The 23623-nt window shown below is 54.6% G+C and overlaps 1 protein-coding gene across 1 annotated transcript; it reads left to right on the top strand.

The window, feature by feature from the left end:
- The first annotated feature begins 930 nt into the window (after nt 1-930).
- Zbed4 (zinc finger BED-type containing 4) lies at nt 931-23440 on the top strand. The gene is made up of 2 exons (XM_048353858.1): nt 931-1060; nt 18529-23440. The coding sequence occupies exon 2, from the start codon at nt 18852-18854 to the stop codon at nt 22290-22292; it is 3441 nt and encodes a 1146-aa protein (XP_048209815.1). The 5' UTR covers nt 931-1060; nt 18529-18851; the 3' UTR covers nt 22293-23440.
- The last annotated feature ends 183 nt before the right edge of the window (nt 23441-23623 follow it).

Below are 23623 nucleotides of genomic sequence, written 5' to 3'. Positions count from 1 at the left end.
GCTGTGACCCCCGGGGACGTGGGGGGGCAAGGGGAGAGGCTGTGACCCCCGGGGAGGGGGGGCGGGGAGAGGCTGTGACCCCCGGGGACGTGGGGGGGCAAGGGGAGAGGCTGTGACCCCCGGGGACGTGGGGGGGCAAGGGGAGAGGCTGTGACCCCCGGGGAGGCGGGGGCAGGGGGGAGGCTGTGACCCCCGGGGAGGTGGGGGGGCGGGGGGCCCAGGCCCCGAGCTCAAGCACGCGCGCACGCACACGAGAGCCGAGGGTCCGAAGCCGCCCAGCGAGCCCCGGGGCCACAGGGGAAGCGGCGGGGGCCGGCGGGGGCGCCACGGGCACCGCGCGCGTCCCTGCGCCCCGCGAGCTCGGCCCCGCGGAGGCCGCCCGCCGCCCGCCGCCCGCCCGGGGGCCCGCGCGCGCCGCGGTGTTCGCCCGCCCGGGGAGGCGGGCCGGGGCGCGGGCCCGACGCGCGCCCGCAGCCGGCTCGGACGCCCAGCCCGGAAGCCCCGCGGACGGCAGTTAGGTGGGCGCCGAGCCGCCGCCCCCCGCCGGGAGCCCCGGCCGGAAGTCGCGACCGGCGCAGCACGCTCCGCCAACGGACGCCCGACGGCGCCCGTCCGGTCTGCGGGCGACCGCCCGGGGGACGGGAGCGCGAGACTGCGCCTGCGTGACCTCCCGGAGGCGCCCGGGACGCCCCGAACCGCGCCGGCGCGATCGGCCGGCGGAGCCGAGGGGCGGGGCGAGAGGAGGGGACCGCGCCTGCGCGGGCGCCCCGGCCCCGCCCCACCAGGGATCCTCGGCGGGCCGGAGCACGGGGCCCCGCCGCGGGCGCCGGGCGGGGCCGGGGCGCCGGACTGCGCCGGCGCGCGGCGGCCCCGCCCCGGCCCCGCCCCCCGCGCCGCGCGGGGCCCTGGGAGGGGCGCAGCGTCCGGCGGCGTCGCGGGCGGCGGGGCCCGAGCGGCGGGAGGGGCGGCGGGGGCAGACAAAGCGGCTAATGAATGGGCGCGCCCTCCACGCCGTCCGCTGCCCGCCCGCGGGCCCGCGCCGCGCCCGGCCGGCGCCCAGGTGAGTCCGCGCCGGGGCTTCCCGCCGCCCTCCGCGGCCGGGGCGGGGGGCCGCGCCTTTGTCCGCCGGGGCGCCGGGGCGGCCTCCGCGCCGGGCCGGCTGACAGCTGCGGCTCCCGGGGCCGAGGCGCCCGCCCGGGCCGCGCCGCGCCGCCGCGCCCCTCCCCGCGGGCCCGGCTCCCGCCACGTCGCGGCGCCGCTCGGGCCGGGCCGGCCGGGAGGGACGCGGGCGGGCGGGCGCCTCGGCCGCCGTGACACAGCCCCGGGCCACACGTCGGGGCCGCCGCCTCCGCCGCCGCCGCGAGCGCCCGGCCCCGACCGCGCCGCCCCGCAGCCCGTGCTGCCGACCCGGCTTCGCGCCGCCGCCCGCGCGCCCTTTGTCCGTCCCCGGGCGCCCCGCACGCCCGCCCTCGGGGCCGCGCCTGCCCCGGAGCCGCCGCCGGCGCCCGCGGGGTCCGCGGGGGAAAGGGGAAGTGATTCGTTTTCCCGAGCTGGGCGCGGGGACGCGGCGCGCGGGCGGACCCCGCCGGGCACGGCCGGGCGTCCCCGGGGCTCTCCGCGGGGACGCGGCCTTCGTGGACCTTGCTTCCCGTCGGTCGAGGTGCTGGGGCGCGGAGGCGAGGGTTTCGCCGCAGTTCCGCGTCCCTTTGTGCGAGCGCGAGCGCCCTGGACCGGACGGGGTTCGTCCGTGCGTTAATTCCAGGCCCGGTGGTGACGCCGAGAGAGGAAACTTTGCAAGTTGGGATCTGGATCCCGGGGGTTTCGACGCCTTCCTGGACCCGCTCCTCCCGACGTGCTTTCCCTCCGGAAGAGACCTGTTACCCGCAGGATCGCGTGCGTCTTCAAAGCGCAGGGAGGACCCAAGTTTCCAGGCCGGGAGCCGTCTCCCGTCGGGGGGAGGGGGCGGGGAGAAGCTTCGACTCTGTCCGTTTGACAGGTAATTTACTACGGGGCTCTCAGGCTTTGTTCCTGAAGGTGGTGGTTGATGTTTTAGGTTGTGAAACTGTTGACCTTGGAGGAGAGTTTAAAGGAAATCAGGAGGGCAGGTGATGGAGTTCCATGTGTGTCAGGCTGCTGAGGCGCCACAGGCCCCGGAGTTTGGGAAGGAACAACCGGGAAGTGGAGGTCTGGAATCATGAAGACTTTATCCAGTCTGCATTTTCCTCTTCATTTCTCTGTGTCTGGCTTCACAGCTACTTGAGTTTCTGCTATGGTCTTGTTACTGGAAAGTTGCTTTGGTTACTCACCTCAGTCCTTGGTCCAGGGTGAATTCAGGCAAGACCTAGAACACAGTGAAAGTGGTAGGGAAGGAATGCAGCGGAGAAAGGAGATGTTGATGGTGCGGGTGCTGCAGAAAGATGGCACGTTAGTTAATCTTCAGCCATCTCCAGGATAAAGACCGGAGCATTAGGGGTTAGAGGAAGGTGGGGTGGCCGGGGACAAATATGCATACTTTTAAGAGCTCTGGATACAGGTGTGGCCTGGGTGATATTAATCTCTGTTCTGGTTCCCCCAAGTTCCAGAGAAGTTATTATCACTGTCATCAATTGCAGGGAGCGGTCTGGTTCTATGAGATTCCTCCAGCTCTAGGGTGCAGCCTGGTCATTATAGTAATTGTCCTCATTTCCAGGTGATGTGTCCTACAGGCTCTGCTGTTCTTTTAGGTTAGGTTGAGTCCCTTGTCATAAAAATGGTATTGATTAGTCTGGTCTGTGAAGCCAAGGTGATTACAAAGTGATTGTTAAAAGGATGGCCTAGGGCTGGGAATATGGCCTAGTCGAAGGGTGCTTGTATACATGAAGCCCTGGGTTCAGTTCCTCAGCACCAAATATATAGAAAAAGCCAGAAGTGGCATTGTGGCTCAAGTGGTAGAGTGCTAACTGTGAGCACAATGAAGCCAGGGACAGTGCTCAGGCCCTGAGTTCAAGCCCCAGAACTGGCAAGGAAAAAAAAAAAAAGGATAGCCTAAAGGGGTGGCATTGTCCAAAAAGAAATGTAATCTTTACCTGACTTATGTAACTGTAATCTCTGTACATCATCTTTATAATAACAGTTTTAAAAAATAAAAGAATAGCCTAGAACAAAGACAAACATAAAATGGAGTCAGAGATGCCAGGCTTTCCTCCCTGCTTTTAAGTCATCTGTGATATCAGCAAGACAAAAAAACAGTTTCTTAAGTGCCTGTAAACAAATATACTTTCAAAAGGCTGAAAGTGTGTCTTGGGGGTGTGAGAAGAATAGCATTAGCCTTTGGAGTTTGAGTACTTATTTTAAGATTGCTTGTGAGAAATTCCTGTCCCCAGTCTGTAGAGCTGAGGCCACCTGTGAGTTGGAAAGTTTCGTTACACTATTTACTTTGAGACCTTGTGATGTTGAGTTTCTTTTCATTTCTGTCAGGGTGGCGGTGGCTTGTTGAGAGGAGGGAGCAGGTGAGTGACTTGAGTGGGTGAGCGGTGGCTGGTACCCTGGGGTGGAGGCCACTGAAGTTTGAAAAAGCCACCGACCTTGCCTCCTTCTATGTGTCTGCACAGAACAGTTCAGTCGCCAGCTGTCATTCTTCTGTCTTGAAAGTTTTCAGGGCATGAAGACATTAACTGCAGGAATTTGTGGTTCCTACCTACAGATGATTGGATGTCACAGAATTCTCCAAAAGAGTTGTGTGTGCTTAAGTTTACCCTCTTTGAGTGCCTCCACTTTGGCCTTCATTGTGTCTGGGGAGTACACCAGTGTGCCAGGCTTACCACCCTCCAGGGGCTCTCACTTTCTGTACCCTACTTCCCAGTGCCTCGATTTTTCTTCCCGAATCCCCTAAGTGATTTAGTTCCTAATTATTTTCTGTACTGGGATTTGAACCATGGCCTTGTGCTTGCTAGGCAGGTGTTGTGCTGTTGGGATCCAGCCTTTGGACTTGACGGGGGACTTGACGCCCCTCCCTCCAGCCCTGGGGGAATGCGGAAGCAGGCTACGGTTCTCTGGGTCCGGAACCAGAAGAACCGGCTTTGCACCCAGCCCCCAACTCTCTCGCCAGCCCAGGCGCCCCCAGTCTCTCCCTGGCGCGGCACTTTCGAGTGACGTTAGCTCAAGAGGGGTCATGTGATAAGCTCCCAGCCTATCGGCGTCCTGGCCGATCACTTTCCCTTCCTATCACTTCCCTTTATCCCTGCCTTAATAAATCAGATAGCTCTTGAAGCTTCTCCGAGACCCGCGTATGCCTGGCTTTCTTTACTGGTAAGGAGGTGGGTAAGCGTTCTCTTCCGGCCGCGGGCACGTGAGGTCAGTGCTGGCTCCCCCGCCCCATCCTGGCCCTACCTGCCGGCCGGGTGACCAGGAGAGAGGGTGAGAAAGGGGGTGGTGAGAAGCGTAGCTGAGCCTTGATCTCCACGCCAGGGGAGGTGACCTGAGCCCGGCATTGTGCCTCTTGAACCATGTCCTCAGGTCCTTTTTCGCTCTAGTTATTTTTCAGATAGCCTCGTGTTTTTGCCTGGACCACCGCCCTCTGACCCGTGCCTCCTTCCTCGTAGGTGCCTTGCATTGCGGGTGCATGCCATTGTGCTCAGCTTGCTTGTTGAGATGGAGCCTTGCTAACTTTTTGCCTGGGCTGGCCTTGAACTGGGATCTCTGCTTCCTAAATAGCTGGTGTTCCACGTGTGTACCACCACACCAGCCCTTTAGCTAATTATTAGATAGGTGCTGTTGATAGTTTAAATAGTGGGAGACATTTCTGTAGTTTCTAAGGCAGCGGTGTGGCACCTGGGGAGACAGAAACACTTTGTGCACCATGTACATTCTTACAGTGGTGTCTTTATAACCAAAGTGATGGTGGGGACCCATGTAAACCAGGGAAAAGGCCTGACAGCCCCACCTACTCAGGAAGCTGGCCAGGAAATTCATCGGAGCCCAAGAGTTCCAAGCCAGCCTGAGCAACATAGTGAGAGCCTATCTTTAAAAAAACAAAGGAAGGAAGATGGGTAATGAAATCTCCAAGGAGAATTACCAGCAGATGAAGGCAGAGATGGTGCTGGGTCCCTGTCTGAGGAGTGTGCTTTGCAACAGCTCCCCTGCGGAAGGGTCCTCGAGGGTCCAGATATTGGCACAGGTCCCTCAGAGAAGCATCAGAATGGCACAGCCAGGCCCCAGAGCCAGCCCCTCTGCAGCAGCCTACTCCCAGCTGCTTAGGCATACATTTTGGGGATTCACTGGACATGGAGCTTAAGTCACATGGGCTGAAAAGGCTGGGCCCCTGCCCAACAAAGTGTGAGCTTATCTTCCGAGCTCTGCGGGTAGAGGCCTTCGAGCAGCCTTGGCCCCTGTTATATGAAGTCTGTACAGCAGTGGTGACTGAAAATGGACTGGGCCTCCTCCTCCACCCTGCCCTTGTGATTGCTCAGCTACCTGCTCCCTGGTCCTGGGTGGGGAGCGCCTTGGCCAGGTGGCCCCACAGCTGCTGGACTGCTGTGTCCTCCAGCTTCACTTCTGCAGACAGATGTTGTCAGAGGCCCGGTGGTCATCTGGAGTGGCCTGCCCCTGAAGCTGCCCATAGGCTCATGGTGGGCCCTGCTCTCCCTGCCTGCCTGCCTCAGAGTACAGGGTGGGGGCTTTGTCACAGATGTCAGGATCCTTAATCTGTAGAAAAGACAGTTAAGGTTTCCTGCAGCTTTCAGCCACAGCTTCAATTCCAGGGTTGTTACTGGTGGTACTCAGGACCCAGAGGAAAGAGGAGGTGGCAAGGGTGCTGGTGTCAAGTTTAGGGCACCCACAAACAAGCCATCTGAGCAATCCATGCTCTGGTATGTGCCCCAGAACATTTCAGAAACCAATGACCTTAATGTGTTGTTTGCTTGCTTTGGAATGTGCTTTGTTTCCAAGGTAGCCTTATCGGCTTGTCCCATGAAATAGCTTTGGTTCTGGGGTTCTGAAGCTTAACCCTTTGCAGGTGCTTTTGGCTTTTAGCTTTGGATACTCCATCTCAGTTTGGCCCCAGACAGGATGATAGTTTTTCTCTGTGTAGGTGCAGAATTCCTGTGGCCATGCTGGTTTGGGCTCTTGATACTGTTGCTAACGCCACGGGTGTTCATTATGTCATAGTAAGTTAAGGTTGCTTTCAGGCATAGACCCGGCCTGAATTCACATCCTTCTCCTGGTTGGAGCCAGACGGGGTTTGACCTGGAGATCAAGAGTTCCTTGAGGGTCAGCGTGTCTCCTCTCAAAGGCAGGTATGTAGTTAGGCTTTCAGAGATTGTGTTGTGTCAGTGTGGCTTGACTTTTTTTTTGTCTTTTCTGTACTGGGGATGGAACCCAGGATGTTGCACTTGCTAGGCAAGCCCTCTGCCACTGAGCTGTGTCCCAGCCCATGCTTGACCCTTTTGAAAGAAATTGTGGGCATCAGGACACTTCTCCAAGGGTCCTTTCCTCCCAAAAAGGGAAGAGAACGCTACTGTGGTCATGGGATGGGTGCCCTGGACATGGATACAGAGAGCCCCGGTGTCATCCAGCCCGTCGGCACGGTCTTCATTGTCCAGCTGTGCCCACGTCTTTAGTTGTTCTAGCTCAGCGTGGGTGGGGCCCTCAGTTCCTCCGCCCCACTGTGTTCTCTGTGTCCTGGCAGTGGGACCGGGAGTGGATGGAGATGGCGCACAGATGATGGGTGACGTTGTGTGCGTGAGATTGCCCTGTCCTTGGTAGCCCCACGTCCCCTGCGGCACCATCCAGGGCCACCATCAGCCTTGGACTCTGTTTGTGGTCCTTCCTGGCAGACTTGTGAGGGCCCCCCTTCCCTCTGCCGAGTCAGGAGACCCGTGCACGCTTACTCCTTCTGGTTAGGACCAGCTTGGAGGAGGCGTTTGGTAGCTGTTACCGAACAAGTGTTATTCCTCCTCCTATTCTTCGCATAACAAGTGGCTCTCTGACCTTGTGTGCAGAGGTGTGACCAGCCAGGCCTTCCTGAGTGGCTCCGGTGTCTTTTCACTCAGCACACCTCTCACTGTCTCACCTCTTTTTTTTTTTTTTTTCAGACCTACAACCATCCATTTCTTCAGTGCTTTGTTTTCTTTTTTTTTTTTTTTTTTTTTGGCTAGTCCTGGGCCTTGGACTCAGGGCCTGAGCACTGTCCCTGGCTTCTTCCCGCTCAAGGCTAAAACTCTGCCACTTGAGCCACAGCGCTGCTTCTGGCCGTTTTCTGTATATGTGGTGCTGGGGAATCAAACCTAGGGCCTCGTGTATCCCAGGCAGGCACTCTTGCCACTAGGCTATATCCCCAGCCCCAGTGCTTTGTTTTCTGTTGGTGAAGAAAGGCAGCTGACATCGTTGTGTATTTTAATTTAGTTTAGATTAGTTTTTGTTGTTTTCAGTGCTGAGACTAGAAGCCTTCTAGGCAAAGAGACTACCATGAGTTTTACCCCTAACCTACATTTGTATATTATTGTTTATAGCCCTTTAGGTGGACAAATACTATGAGTTCAGCTGGGCGCTGGTGGCTCACGCCTGTTATCCTAGCTACTCAGGAGGCTGAGAGCTGAGGATCCCAAAAGCCAGCCCCCGCCGAAAGCCTGTGAGACTCTAATCTCCAAGAAACTACTTAGAAAAGGCCGAACATAGAGCTGTGGCTCAAGTGGCAAAGAGATGGCCTTGAGCAACAAAAACTCAAGGACAGGCCCAGGCCCTGAGTTCAAACCCTAGGACTAGCTAAATAAATAAATATTGGGGCCGGGAATGTGGGTTAGCAATAGAGTGCTTGCCTAGCATGCACAAAGCCCAGAGTTCAGTTTCTCAGTACCACATGCACAGAAAAAGCCGGAAGTGGCCCTGTAGCTCAAGTGGTGGTATTCTAGCCTTGAGCAAAAGAATCTCAGGGACAGTGCTCAGTCCCTGAGTTCAAGCCCCAGGACTGGCAATAAATAAATATGAATTCAGGCTGAGGTGTGGCCCAGTGGGAAAACACTTGTCTAGCTTGCATACATCTGTAGGTTTGATCCCCAGTACCTCAGAAAAACAAAGCGAGCCAGCAAACAAAAATATTGAGTTCATACAAATATTAAATATAAATTTGAGCTTACATGATATCATTTAATTGTTCTTTCTGTTGTCGTTTTTGCTAGTACAAAGCTGGAGCCCTACCACTTGAGCCACAGCTTGACTTTTACCTTTTTGGTTGGTTAGAGATAAGAATCTTCTAGACTTTCTGGACTTTCCTGGCTTTGAACCTTGATCTTTAGATCTAAGCTGCTGATTAACTAGGATTACAGGTATGAGCCACCAGCGCCCAGTCATTCTTTTGATTCTTAAAATTTGTATTCTTTTCTCGAAAAGTCTTCTGTTTAATTTTGAATTTTTGTTTGTTTCTCTTTGGTGGTACTGAACTCCAGGCTTTACACTTTACCACTTGATCTACACCTCCAGCCAGTTTTTGCTGTGGTTGTTTTTTCAGATAAATGTGTTTTCTGTTTGTTTGTTTTACACTTTTTGCACGGAGTGGCCTTGGAGCACAGTCCTCCAGCCTATGTCTCCAGTGGCTAGAATTACAGGTGTATGCATCATGTCCCACTTGTTTACTGATGCTGAGTCTTACTAATTTCTCCCCAGGCTGGCCTCTATGTCTGCCTCCCAAGTAGCTGGGATGACAGTTGTGTGCCACTCCTAGATTTTAAAAAAAATTTTATGTACAAAATAATTACCTGAGGGCTGGGAACATGGCTTAGTGGTAGAGTGCTTGCCTAGCATGCGTGAAGCCCTGGGTTCCATTCCTCAGTACCACATACAAAGAAAAGGCCCAGAGTGGCGCTGTGGCTCAAATGCTAGCCTTAAGCAAAAAGAAAAAAAAGCAGCTCCGGGACAGCGCCCAGGCCCTGAGTTCAAGCCCTATATAAATGTGTCTGCCCTAACTCCTCCCTCTTTGGGCAATTGTTTCCACTTCTTTATCCTGCAGGTCAATCTGCAGACATACACCAACCTCACTTTCCCCTGCCTCTCACAGAAGGCCACAAGTACTGTGCACACTACGTGTCTTTTTGTTGCTGTTGAGCCAGTCTTGCCACATGGCCCAATTTGACCTCAAGCTCCGAATATCCTTTCCTCAGCCTTTTGAGTGCTGGGATTTCGTGAGTGTGCCACCACACCCGGCCGGGCGGCCAGCTTAGGGGCTCGGCACACCCCTGAAAGAAACAGCCTTACCGACGTGCTCCGTCTATGGTCTGGTGAGACCCGTCTTCTGGTCTGTTCCTCTGAGGGCCTTGCTGGCAGTGTGGCATGTGAGGGAGGTTTTCATCTAGCGTGCTTCAATTTGAATGTGAAAAACGAAGGGAATGTACCTTATCAATATACGTGTATATATACGTGTGTGTGTGTGTGTGTGTGTGTATGGTCGTCAGAGCACCTGGGTTCGCTTCCTGCGAGCCAGTGAGAGGCCTGGGTGGCACCACTTCTGCAGGAAAAAATAACATTCCTGGACCCATTTGAGCTCATACCCTAAGTCTATACCGTTCCACACTTGTTTTTTGTGGGGGGTTTTTGTTTGTTTTGTTTTTTTGTGCTTCTCCTGAGGCTTAAACTCAGGACCTGGGCGCTGTCCCTGAATTCTTATGCTCTACCACTTGAAGGACAGTTCTGCCTCTGGCCTTTTGGCAGTTAATTGGAGATAAAAGTCTCATGGCCATCCCTGCCCAGGATGGCTTTGAACCTCTATCCTCAGATCTCAGCCTCCCGAGTAGCCACTAGCGTGGCTCGAGTGCATTCTTGAATGCTGTGTGAACCGGAAATGTTCCCCCTTGGAGGCCAAGGCGTTCCTCCACAGCCTTGGAGTAGCTGGCAAAGCCCAGAGCGCATGCTTCACACTCAAGTGACAGCACTCTCAAGCGCAGGGGCTACTTGTGTTGTGAAAACAAAAGCCAACATAACTTCTGCCCTTATGCATTTGGATCAAATAGTAGAGGAAATTTTTTCTAGTAGTAAACATGAAAGCAGATGACAGAAATATAAATATCTTTACATTTATAAAGCGTACAGGGCTAGGAATGTCGCTGAGTCGTAGAGTGCTTGTCTAGCATGCATTAAGCCCTGGGTTCAGTTCTTCAGCACCACATACGCAGACAGACAAAGCCGGAAGTGGCGCTGTGGCTCAAGCGGTAGAGTGCTAGCCTTGAGCAAAAGAAGCTCACGGACAGTGCCCAGGCCCTGAGTTCAAGCCCCAGGACTGACCAAAAAAAAAAAAAAAAGTACAAAAGCAGAAAGTAGAAAACAAAGTTCTCTCTTACTTTCCATAGTTAACTAGAACTTGGCTTTCCGGACACTTAATGCGCAGGTGCCTGTGTAGCAGGGGAACAGTGCAACCCTCCTGCTGGGCTGGGCCGGGCTGCGCTTGGGGAGCCCAGCCCCCAGATGTCTCAGCAGGATGTGGAACAGCTGTCAGCTCCTAATGGACACAAAGATGGCTTGTAGGGTGCCCATGTGCATTTGTATGTGCACCTTGGTGATGGCCCTGGAATTCAGCTTTCTTCCTCACGGCTGGTGTTCCACCACTGGAGTCACCGTGAGGCCCTACCTGCAAAATAAAAGCAAAAAGGGCTGGGGTCAGTGAGAGACTGTTATACCGCAGACAGAATTAGAATATGAAGGGCAGTAAAGTTCATTATGTGGCACAGAACCACTGCAATAAGAGGCAGATTAAGTATTCCAGCCATCTTCTGTGTATTGAGATGAGCTTTAGGCTAAAACAGAGACAGAATTGGGGCAGAAGTGAGAAGTATGCGTAGAAATGGTCCCAGGCAGAGTGTTGGCCTAGTAGATCATTATCTCAGTTCTGGCTCTGCATTCCCGTGAGAGGGTTATCCCTGCCCCACGGCCGCCTCTTATAGGAGGTAATTGTCATTTGGGGGCCACCTGTCCCCATGAGACTCTGCTGTTGCTTGGAGGTAGTTTCCATCCATCCCCTGTCGTAAAGATGTCATCCATCAGTTCTTGGGTTCCTTCCTGGAACTCAAGGTGACTCTAGGAGAGAGAAGAGCAGAGGGACAAGTGCACAATGGAGGCGGGGATGTCAGTGTTTTTAGCAAAGCCATTCTAGGTGCCGTCTGTGCGCCTGCGTTGGACACCAGCGATCCCAGCTCCCTGGAAGTCTCCAAAACTGGGCTGACATGTCTCTTGTCTACAAGCTACTCATGTCATGGTCTTGTGTCACAGCAGCAGAAACAGACTGGAGGCAGCGCAACCGCGCAGGGCAGCGCGTGCCTCCTTCGTGGCACTCGAGAAATGCCCGACGGCAGAGCTTGACAGCCTTCGACATTGTTGGGTGGTGCCTCATTTCAGTGTGTGTGTCTGTGTTGGGCTGTGTCTCGTGGATAGTGTCTGTGTGTGTCTATGGTGGGTAGTATGTGGTTGTTAGAGACAGGGAAGGTAAGGGCCCTAACCACCCTGGGGCTTTTATAGCAGACCCAGTCAAGACAACCAGTAATCCAGTAATCGCATGAATGGATTAACCCATTCACAAGGGCGGCCCCATCACCTCTTAGTAGCTCGCTGATAAGGGGGATTTAGTTTCAAGGTAAGTATCAGCGGGGACAAGCCGTATTCAGACGTAGCACTGACCTAGCAGCTGGCACCACGGCGCCTCCTCAGCCCTGGGCTGCATCACCATTGCGAAATGCCTTGTACCCTCTGGTCCCCGTTGTTGGTTTGGTTCTGGTGCTCTACAGGACTTTTTGTATAGCTTTAGAAGAGAGATTCTAAACTTTCTTCATTTTATTTTGTTTGTTTTGTTTTTGTTGCCAGTCCTGGGGTGTGGACTCAGGGCCTGAGCACCGTCCCTGGCTTCTTCTTGCTCAAGGCTAGCACTCTACCTCTTCAGCCCCAGCTCCACTTCCGGCTTTTTTCTATCTATGTGGTGCTGAGGAATCGAACCCAGGGCTTCATGTATAAGAGGTGAGCACTTTACCACTAGGCCATATTCCCAGCCCCAACTTTCTTCATTTTAAAGAATAGCACAGGTGGGGAAACTGAGTAAATAGGGATGTCTCAAAGAGTCACATGACTCCAGCTGGTGCTGTTTCCTGCCACAGCCCCGCTCTGGCCTCCCAGGGAAGAGGCCTCAGCCTGGCCTGTGTGGCCCTTTCTTCCCTAAGTGTTCCTTCAGGTTTGGCCTGGTTTTTAGTTGTTTTTATTAGCATACGTCCATGGTACAAGGGCGTTTCACTGTAATACCACCACACATGCACACGCTATCCCAGTCAGCCCCACCCCTCTGTCATTCCCCAACCGTCTCCCCAGCTTTCACACGTGGGCATACACTGCATTCCCTCCTCCCTTGCTCTCCTTGCTCCCAAGCCTGCCCAGCCAAGCCCCTCTGTACTGTTTTGTGTTTTTGGTCAGTCCTGGGGTTTGAACTCTGGGCCTTGGTGCTGTCCCTGAGTTTCTTTTGCTTCCAGCTAGCACTCTACCACTTGAGTCACAGCACCACTTCTGGGTTCATTTTGAGTAGTCGGTTAGAAATAAGTTTCTCACAGACTTTCCTGCCCTGGCTGGCTTTGAAACATAATCCTCAGATCTCAGCCTCCTGAGCACAAAGAGGCTCAGACAGTGCGCAGGCCCAGAGGTTGAGCCCCAAAACCTACCAAAAAAGAAAAAAAAAAACTAAAGGATAAAGTAGAAGAGAACAGGGAAACAAGCATTGCTCAACTGATCCATTGCCTGCTTATTAGCAAGCACAAGGCCCTGTGTTCAAGCCTTAGTTCTGAAAAATAGAAAAGGAGGGCTCCATAGCCAGGCGTGGCACTCCATGTCTCTAGCTCCAGAACTCAGAGGGCAGAGAGCAGGGCAGAGAGTTCCAGGCCACCTTGCGCTATGTAGCAAAACCTTTTCTCAACAAGACAAACCAAAGAAAGAGGTACCCGTGTCTTGATGTTGGCAGGCATATTACTGCACCAGAGGTTGATGTGGTGGTGGGGGCACCTCAGCTCCTGCTCCCTCGGTGTTGGAAGGGCCTCGACAGCGCGGCCCCTCCTGGCCCGGGCAAGTGAAGGAAACTGAAGCTACTTTCCAGTCAGTGTTCTAAGACTTGTTATATAGTAGATTATCCGAGAAGCCACATTCTGAAGGACGGAGCCTTGGAGTGTTTATCAGAGCATTAGCAGTCTGCAGGCAGCCAGCTGTTACAAAGGCCTGCAGCCCACACATTCCCTCCACACTGTCGGGACACAGGCCAGAGAGGGAAGCAAGCACAAAAACCATACCCACACACCGATTCAGCTCCAGTGGAGAGCTGACTGGGGACGCCACGGTGACCGGAGACCAGCCCGGAGACGGGACACAGGGCGGGGTCACGGGAAGCTCCCAGTCCCAGGCACTTGACTGACAGGGTCAGTAACCTATAGGCCAAGGGCCCACCCCTTCCTCTAGGAATTCAGGCACATCCATCGCTGGGGGTGGGACTTCCCTTCCTCTAGGAATTCAGGCACGCCCATGAAGACCAGAAGCCAGATAGTGCAGCTCACCAAGTGGCCAACGACGGCGCTGGCCAGACCTGACCTCCACACTACTGTCCTCAGAAGGTACCTGTTGTCCAGCCTTGTGCGAGGGCAGCGCACACCTGTGCTCTGCGTGGCTGTTTGGTTCGGGCTGGGAGTGAAGGCCCTCTAGGTGGCCTGACAGGCACGAGTCCCTCACTTGGAGGAGCAGAGAGGCTGAGGAGCCCCACAGGCCCCCTGAGGGCGTACCCTCCCACCGATCCATCCTGCTCGTACACTCAGGCCACTCTACCAGCCCAGCCCTTTTGCATCGGTTATTGTGGGGATAGGGTCTTGCTTTATGCCTGAGCCGCCATCCTATTTGTTTCCCTGTGTCACAGAGACGAGAGGCACCTCGCACTGTGCCCAGCCACTGGTTGAGATGGAGTCTCATTATTTGTTTTGTCTGTGTGTCCGTTCTGGAGCCTAACTCAGGGCCTGGCCACTGTTTTTGAGTTTAGTTTTATTTATTTCATGTACTTCAAGGCCAGTGCTCTACCACTTGAGCCACAGCTCTATTCTGGCTCTTTTTTTTTTTTTTTTTTGGTAGTTAATTGGAGATAAGAGTCTCATGTGTTTTCCTGCTGGAGCTGGCTTCAAGTCACAATCCTCAGATCTCAGCCTCCTGCATAGCTAGGAGTACAGGTGTGAGCCACTGTTGCCAGGCTTCATTAGCTTTTTTCTTTTCTTTTTTTTTTTTTGCCTGAGCCAGCCTGGGTGCTCATCCGGATGCCCTGATGTCTGTCTCTCATGTAGCTCGGATCACAGGCTTGAGCCACGTGAAAGGCCCACAGTCCTGCTACTACTGAAATGCTGCCACCCACTCTGAGACCAGACTTTTAGCTGTGAACCTCTGAGAGACACCTAAATTATACCCAAACTGCAGCAGTGACCAAATTGGGACCTTGTTTTGGTATAATGAGCTTTCCGTAGGTGAGGTATGTTAATGCGTTGCTCTCACCATGCTTGCCTGTGGTCCAGTTCCTCCCTGGACTGTGGGAACCTTTGCAAGTTGGTTTCCGGATCCTGGGGCCTGGTCCTACCCTCAGCAGGTCCTTGCACCTGGCAAGCCAGAATGCCCTGGGCTCAGCCCCTCGTTTTCCTGCCCCACTTCTTGAGCCCTGGTTTCTGTTTTGAAGAGGTGCTTCTGAGGTGCTCCTGCTGGGACTGCACACTGTTTCCTTTCATGAACAGAGCTAACACACTTCTGTTCACCAAGGGTGTGGTGTGGTGTAGTGTGTTGAGGTGAAGTTTCTTTCACTTCCTTGTCAGTCTCTTTTATTACTCTGTGAGTCTTGGTTCTTAGTGATGTGGGAGACGAAGAATCTGCTATCAAGCACTATGCATCTGCTCTCTCCCTGTGTCCCTTCTGAAACCACTCAAAGGTTTCTGCATCTCTATCTCCCATCCTTCGTAGCCACCCTGGACAGCTGTGTACATGGCCATCTCCTGCCGTGTTCTTCCCACAGGCATCCAGATACCAAGTGGAGTGACACCAGTGCTTGCTTACTCTGGCTGAGATCTGCCCTCCAAGGTGTCTCTCGAGGGGGACACAGAACCACCGTCCCCCAGGGCTTGCACACAGATGGCAGGCAGCTCTCTGCCTCCTTTATTTATGACACTTTTGGTTGACATTTGCTTTCTTGGGTATTTTAAGCATGCTATTCCATCTCCTAGCATCAAGCTCTGCTGTCAAAATTCAATGTTTTTTGTCTTGCTCTTGTTTGACTTTGTTTTCCCTGAGAGTACACCAGATCTTTTTCTCAAGTCCAGTGACTATACTAGGATATAGGCTATTTTCTTTCCCTCCCTCCCTCTCTCCCTTTCTTTCTGAACTGAGGATTAAACCCAGGGCCTCACACTTACTAGGCAGATGCCCTAGGAAGGCACTTGAGCTCTGTTCTCAGCCCTTTTGGTTTTATTTCATTTTTGAGATAGGGACTTACGCTACCCTTGCCCAGGCTGACCTTGAACTCAAGATCCTCCTGCCTCTGCCTTCTGAGTAGCTGGGATTACAGGAAGACGCCACCATGCCCCAAACTTGTTTCATAGCATAACTCCTTTGTGGTTAGATGACTTGTATAGTTTTTTTTTTTTTTTTTTTTTTTTTTTTTGGCCAGTCCTGGGCCTTGGACTCAGGGCCTGAGCACTGTCCCTGGCTTCTTCCCGCTCAAGGCTAGCACTCTGCCACTTGAGCCACAGCGCCGCTTCTGGCCGTTTTCTGTATATGTGGTGCTGGGGAATCGAACCTAGGTCCTCGTGTATCCGAGGCAGGCACTCTTGCCACTAGGCTATATCCCCAGCCCAACTTGTATAGTTTTGAATATCTGAAATGCTTGCATTGTACCCTATGGGGTTTGTGTCAGGTGGTATGGTATGGACATCCATTAGGTCAAGTTGGTTAGTAATGTTACTCTTGCATGTCTGTGCTGATTTTCTGGCTTGTTCTGTGTCTGGCCAGTGTAGGGTTTTGCCCTGAAAGGGAGAGTTGGCTGTGTTGTTTTGGTTCAATCTCTAGAACGAGGGCTTGGGCCCTCGTGTCTGTTTTCTTGCAGTGCAAGAAACTGCTGATTTCGGTGGCTTGGCCTTTGTGGTGTCCTGTAAGCCCTGGTTGGCTATTTGAGGACAGTCAGTAGCTTCTTTCACCTAGGCAAATTAGGTGCCATTCAGCACTTGTATTGGAAATATTTCTCAGATTTTTTTAGTACAAAGGCATACACTCAGGTCTTCAAGGTCACTTGGCTGGCTTGCTCACGGGTGGCTCTCTACCACTTGAGCTGGTTAATGGGAGATGGAGTCTTGCTAGCTCTTCTGCCTGAGCTGACTTCAAACCTGAAACTTGAGATTTGTCGCCTGAGTAGGATACTGGTGTAAACCACATCAGTCTTGTTTCATTGTTGATACCATCCGTGGGATTGTGGTTTCACAATTCTATTTCTGTTTTTTATTGAGGAAATCAGGAAAAAAAAGTCTAGCTGGGTATAGTGTTACATATCTGTAATCAGCACTCAGGAGGTTAAGGCAAGAGGATCCTAAGTTGAAGGCCAACATAGGCTAAATAATCAGACACTACCTCAAAAAAATACAGACAAATGGATAAGTAGATAAGTAGTTGGCAGACAGACAGACACATTGAGATTCTTTATATTGTCTATAAAGCAAAACTTTGGGGAATATTTTCTGTGTACTTGTAAATTGTATGTACTGTCTTGGTTGGCTGCTCAATGTCAGGTCCGTGTCCTTATTTATTCAAACCACTGGATAGGTAAGGTGAACTCTGCTCCTGCCAGTACTGAATGGCCTGATCTCTCCTAGAGCTGACCATAGATGTTGGGTTGGAAGTCTGGGCAGATATGTAGACTTATGGGTGTGTGCGTGTGTGGGTCTGTGTACTGTAGGTGTACTGACCCTGCCAGTGTCACATCACACGCTGTATCCCTGCCATCTGGTGTGCTGTGCTGAGCTCATCAGCCATTCAGATAGCACTTAGCATTCTCCTTGTTCATCCATCACCCTTAGGTTTTAGACTATTGGTGTTTTTATGTCTAACGAATATTCTTGTAAGCATATTGCTAGTCTTGCTTTTTTATCCATTCTGATAATTCTTGCCTTATAAAAAGACAACTTTGTGTACAATTGGCATGTGATAAAGTCCACATATTTAAAGTGTGTATATAGTCTGATGAATAAACATCGATGAATGTATGTTAGTATGTATAGCTGCTGTTAAGTCTGTGTGGGACTCTTCATACGGACACACGTGTACATGCACACATGCACACTCCATCTCTACTTAACTAGGAAAGAAGCCAAGACATAGAGGCATAAAATCTTAAGGTCAAGTCTTAGTATTACCCATCTCCGAAAAATAAAACCCCACAAAAACCTCTAAAAGAAAACACAGGACTGGGAATATTGCCTAGTGGTAGGTAGAGTGCTCACTTTGCATGCATGAAGCCCTGGGTTCAATTCCTCAGCATCACATACATAGAAGAAGCCAGAAGTGGCACTGAGGCTCAAGTGGTAGAGTGCTAACCTTGAGCAAAAAAAAGCCAGGGACAGTGCTCAGGTTCAGTTCAAGCCCCAGGACTGGCAAAAACAAAACAAAAGAGAACATAGTCACTATCACCCTGTGTTAAACAAAGATTTCTTAGATATGACCCCAAATAGAAAATGGACAGATTGGACTTCATCAAAATTAAGAAACTTTGCTCTTCAAACTACACCATTAAGGATTAGGAGTGTGGCATAGTGGTAGAGTGCTTGCCTAGCATGCATGAAGCCCTGGGTTCTATTCCTCAGTACCACATAAACAGAAAAGGCCAGAAGTGGTGCTGTGGCTAAAGTAGTGGAGTGCTAGCCTTGAGCAAAAAGAAGCCAGGGATAATGCTCAGGCCCTGAGTTCAAGCCCTAGGACTGGCATTAAGAGAATAGGAAACGATGGGCTGGGAATATGGCCTAGTGGCAAGAGTGCTTGCCTCCTACACATGAAGCTCTCGGTTCGATTCCCCAGCACCACATATATGGAAAACGGCCAGAAGGGGCGCTGTGGCTCAGGTGGCAGAGTGCTAGCCTTGAGTGGGAAGAAGCCAGGGACAGTGCTCAGGCCCTGAGTCCAAGGCCCAGGACTGCCCCCCCCCCCAAAAAAAAAAAAGAATAGGAAACGGGGCTGGGAATGTGGCTTAGTGGCAAGAATGCTTGCCTAGCATGAAGCCCTGGGTTCAATTCCTCAGCACCACATAAACAGAAAAGGCCAGAAGTGGCGCTGTGGCTCAAGTGATAGAGTGCCAGCCTTGAAGCAAAAGAAAGCACAGGGACAGTGCTCAGGCCCTGAGTTCAAGCCCCAGGACTGGCAAAAAAAGGAGAGAGAGAAACAAGTTTTTCAGTTTTTGCTTCCTGCACCTATTCAGGAGGATAAGTCCATGACGGTATAGATTTGAAATGTATGGCTCTGGGCTTAATTTGATATCATCTTTTGTAGGAAATCCCAAAGGATCAAGTATGTCTTGTCAAGATTTGGGGGATCCCGTCTTTAAGGCTAGAAGCAAGTCTCCATTGTGGCCACATGTGGACCGTTAGGTGGCAGCACTGGCGTCGCGCGCGGCTCTCTGCCCCCATGAGCTCCCGGCTCTGCCTTCCGGTGCTCGTCCTGACCAGCCATGTTCACAGAAACCCCCTGAAAGACAGAGTCGCTATGGAAAGGTGAAGAAGTCTGCATTTGGGCGCCCAAGAAGGAACGTGGACAGGTTTTTATGAACCTAGGATACTCCCACGATGAGGCAGCCGGGCTCGTGATGGTTGGTCATGGAGCAGCAGCAGGAAACCTGTCCTCCAGGGGACAGGGATTTTATTTCCGAGGAAGAGGACCGCCAAATCCCTGGTCGTGACATGGGAAGAACGGGCTTTAAAAGTGAGCCGGAGGGCGTGAGGCAGGCCGACAGTGGCGAAGAGCGGGCGGGAGTCCAGGTGGACTGCGCCTGTCAGCCCCCCGCCGAGAGCCAGGACGACTATGGCTCCCTCTTCTCCCAGTACAGCAGCACGCTCTACAGCGTGGCCATGGAGGCCGTGACCCAGAGCCTGCTCTCCAGCCGGCACATGAGCTCCAGGAAGAAGTCTCCTGCCTGGAAGCACTTCTTCATCTCTCCTCGAGACAGCACCAAGGCCATCTGCACGTACTGCATGAAGGAATTCAGCCGGGGCAAGAACGAGAAAGACCTGAGCACCAGCTGCCTCATGAGGCACGTGAGGCGGGCCCACCCCACCAAGCTCCTGCAGGAGGATGGAAGTCTGTCTTCGGGAGCCGCCTGCCCCTCCCCCGTGGCCCTGCCCCCGCCCCCGCCCGCCGAGGGGGGGGGCCTCGGCACCACTCTGTCACCCGTCGGGCTGGTCCAGAAGGTGGCTCCTAAGATCCCGTCCCCTGACCGAGTGACGGAGGAGTCCGCGTCCGCGGTCTCTTCGGAGGAGGCGTCCTCCGACGTGTCCATCGCTGACAAGTACGGTCGAGACGAGGCCCTGGCGGGGTCCTCCCCCCACCTTCCCCCACTCCACGACGACGAAGCTGCGGAGAATGTGGCGGAGCGGAGCTTGGCCCTTCCCAAGGGCTCGTCGGGGTCCAGGCGGCGGTCAGCTGTGTGGAAGCACTTCTACCTGTCCCCCCTGGACAGTTCCAAGGCGGTCTGCGTGCACTGCATGAACGAGTTCAGCCGCGGCAAGAACGGCAAGGACCTGGGCACCAGCTGCCTCATCCGGCACATGTGGAGAGCGCACCGCTCCATCGTGCTGCAGGAGAACGGGGGCGGCGTGGGCATCCCTCCCCTGTACCCCGCGCCCCCCACCCTCCTGCCCGCCCTGCTGTCCCCCGAGGCGGATCCAAACTCGGGGATGCCGCCGTCGCCAGGGAAGCTGGTCAGAGGGTGCCCTTCCGCCGCCTCCTCCCCAGACAGGCCGAGTGAAGACCCGGGGGACGTGCCTGTGGTGTCATCCTCCGACGAGCTGGCCGAGGCCTCCCTGGTGTCCTCTCCGGAGAAGCCGTCGGCGGGCCTGGCGAGTCCCAGGCAGGAGTCGGGGGCGGTCTTCCAGCAGAACAAGAAGGTCATGAGGAGACTGAAGTCCGAGGTGTGGCACCATTTTTCACTGGCCCCTATGGACAGTCTGAAGGCCGTGTGTCGGTACTGCAGCTGTGTCATCAGCCGGGGGAAGAAGGGGGACATGGGTACCACCTGCCTGATGCGGCATCTGTACCGACGCCACCCGGAGGTGGTCGGGAGCCAGAAGGACTTCCTGGGTGCGAGCCTGGCCAACTCCCCGTATGCCACGTTAGCTTCCGCAGAAAGAGCCTGCACACGGACAGACTTGCCGACAGCGGCCAGGAAGAACCACCAAGTGATCTTCCCTGGGAGCAGCAAGAAGACCTCCAAACTGTGGAACCATTTTTCTGTGTGCTCTGCAGACTCCACCAAGGTGGTGTGCCTGCACTGCGGCCGGACCATCAGCCGGGGCAAGAAGCCCACCAACCTGGGCACCAGCTGCCTCCTGCGCCACCTGCAGCGCTTCCACAGCCAGGTGCTCAAGGCCGACGCTCCCAAGGCCGCGGGGCTCCGCCCCCCCGGCAGCCGGGCGCCCCTCGGCGTGGAGCCCCCGGGGCCGGCCTTCAGTGACCCCGCCCACAAGTTCTATGAGTCTCACCCGGTTGCCAAAAAGATCACTAGTCTCATAGCGGAAATGATTGCACTTGACCTCCAGCCATACTCCTTTGTGGACAGCGTTGGCTTTACCAGGCTGCTCGAGTACCTGGAACCCCAGTACAAGCTACCCTCCCCCTCCTACTTCTCCAGGACCGCCATCCCGGGCATGTACGACAGCGTGAAGCAGATCATCATGTCCCGTCTGAAGGAAGCCGAGAGCGGCGTGGTCCACTTCACCTCCGGAATTTGGATGAGCAGCCAGACCCGCGAGTACCTGACCCTGACGGCCCACTGGGTCACCTTCGCGCCCTCCGCCCGCCCGCACTGCGGGGACCGCCACCGCTCGGCCCTTCTGGACGTGTCGCAGATCGACTGTGACTACAGCGGCGGCAGCATCCGGAGGCAGCTGCAGTGCTGGTGGGAGGCCTGGGTGACCTCCGTCGGCCTGCAGGTCGGCATCACCGTCACCGACCACCCCAGCGTCGGCAAGACGCTGAGCGAGGGCAAGCACTCGAGCGTGCAGTGCTTCAGCCACACCGTGAGCCTCGTCGTGAGCGAGGCCATCAAGAGCCAGAGGATGGTCCAGAACCTGCTGAGCACGGCCCGGAAGCTGTGCGAGCGCGTCTACCGCTCGCCCCGGGCGCGCGAGAAGCTGGCCGAGCTGCAGAAGGCGTACGCGCTGCCGCCGCACCCGCTGCTGCAGGACGTGCCGTCCCGCTGGAGCACGTCCTTCCACATGCTGGAGCGGCTCATCGAGCAGAAGAGGGCCGTCCACGAGATGTCGGTGGAGTGCAGCTTCCGGGAGTCCATCAGCGGCGACCAGTGGGAGGTGATGCAGTCGGTGTGCCACGCGCTGCGGCCCTTCGACACGGCCAGCCGGGAGATGAGCGCCCGCGTGTCCACGCTGAGCCAGGTCATCCCCATGATCCACGTCCTCAGCAGGAGGGTGGAGATGCTCTTCGCGGAGACCATGGGCATCGACACCATGCTGAAGTCGCTCAAGGAAGCCATGGCGAGCCGCCTGTCCCCCACCCTCCACGACCCCAGGTACGTCTTCGCCACGCTGCTGGACCCTCGCTACAAAGCCTCCCTCTTCACAGAGGAGGAGGCGGAGCAGTACAGGCAAGACTTAGTCAGGGAGCTAGAGATGCTGACTTCTACCTCAGAGGACACAGCTACCTCCAACGGCGGCGGCCCAGGGACCCCGTCAAAAGACTGCGGCACAGAGGAGAGCCTGTGGCTGCTCGTGGACAAGGTGAAGCACAGGGATGGGAGGAAGAAGCTTCCAGAAGACATGGTGCTGGCGTACTTGGAGGAGGAGGTGCTGGACCACAGCTGTGACCCCCTCACTTACTGGAGCCTGAAGCGCGCCTCGTGGCCGGGGCTGTCCACCCTGGCGCTCAGGTTCCTGGGCTGTCCCCCCAGTACCGTCCCGTCGGAAAAGCTGTTCAGCACACCCACGGAGGCTGGCGGCTGCGCCCAGCCCAGGCTCCTGACGGAGCACTTTGAAAAACTCATCTTCCTGAAGGTGAATCTCCCCCTGATATACTTCCAGTATTGAACTTAGGACGGCGCCTCCAGGCTAGACGTGCTCGAGGGAGCACTGACTGTCCCCCGGGGGCCGTGGAGGGCGCACACCGGGCACCCGGGCCGCGTGCCGGCGCTCCCCCGCTGTGGCCGTCGAGTCCTCACCGTCTGTCCGCACGTGCCTTGCTCCTCCCGCGGCCCGGTGTCGGGCGTTTCCAGACGTCCGCCAGACACGGCCCGTCTTGTCTCTTATGAAATAGGATCATCAGGTTTTAATTCATAACTGTAAAGTTTTTTTTTTTAAATTAAGGGATAGTCATTTGTTTTCTAGAATGCAGAGAAGATGTAAACAGTTTTATTCTGTAGGCTTTTTATTCAGTTGTGTAAAAAAAAAAAAACCAACAAATCAGGTGCTGTATTTTAGTTAACTAAATGTTGCTTTGTTTGCAACAAGACGGCTTTTACGCTGTCAGACAAACCCTGTGAGCAGGAGGTGGCAGTGGAGCGAGCGAGCGAGCGAGCGGCTCTGCCCCGCCGGCTCCCGCGTCCGTGGCGGGTGGAGAGCGGGCCGCGGGCCGCTACCCTGGCGAGGCGTCTGGACGCCGGGCTGAGCCGAGCCCGGCGGCACTGCCCCGTCACGGGGTTTACCTTCAGGTTTTACAGGTAACTCAGAGATAACCCAACTACTTACCATGAGCTCCTTGAAATCGGATCCACGTGGGTAAATCCCTACCTAGGACTTAGCCGGCGCGTGGTCTGCTACGTTTACAGCAGGGGCCTGTGGCTCGAGTCTCCACGCCCCGACGGCGTCGGGGTGCACTGACCCCGAGTGCTCAGGTCCGCCCCGGTCCTCGCGGACGCCACGGCGTCCGAGCAGGGAAGGGGCGCTCTGGGGACAACCTGAGGCACTCGGACTTCTCTCTGACCGGAAGAGCAGCCATCACTGGGGACTGGAATTCAGCGGAGGTCAGAGGAGAGCAGCTTTTCTTAACGTCTTTATTTTCTCACCTCACGTCAGTTACATAGTCCGACTGTGACGCATCCACATGCCATGACCTTCTGAAGTCATCATGTCCTGATACTGTACCTCTGCTCAATGAAGTTTGCCTGGACGACGCTTTAGTGTATTTATAAATGGTGAACTCAGTTTCTGAAATTAAACTTTTTATTTGTAATTTCTTAGTGCTGGTGAACACGTGAGTTTGTTTTTTAGGGGAATAAAGGGAATGTGGCCTAGTGGCCGAGTGCTGGCCTAGCACGCATGAAGCCCTGGGTTCCAGTCCTCAGAACCACACACACAAGTTGGAAGTGGGGGGCTGGGAGTGTGGCCTAGAGGTGGAGTGCTCGTCTCCTATACATGAAGCC

The sequence above is a fragment of the Perognathus longimembris genome, chromosome 1, assembly GCF_023159225.1.
Source record: "Perognathus longimembris pacificus isolate PPM17 chromosome 1, ASM2315922v1, whole genome shotgun sequence".
In the NCBI taxonomy this organism is placed as follows: domain Eukaryota; kingdom Metazoa; phylum Chordata; class Mammalia; order Rodentia; family Heteromyidae; genus Perognathus; species Perognathus longimembris.
This window is presented reverse-complemented; position numbering and strand designations above follow the sequence as displayed.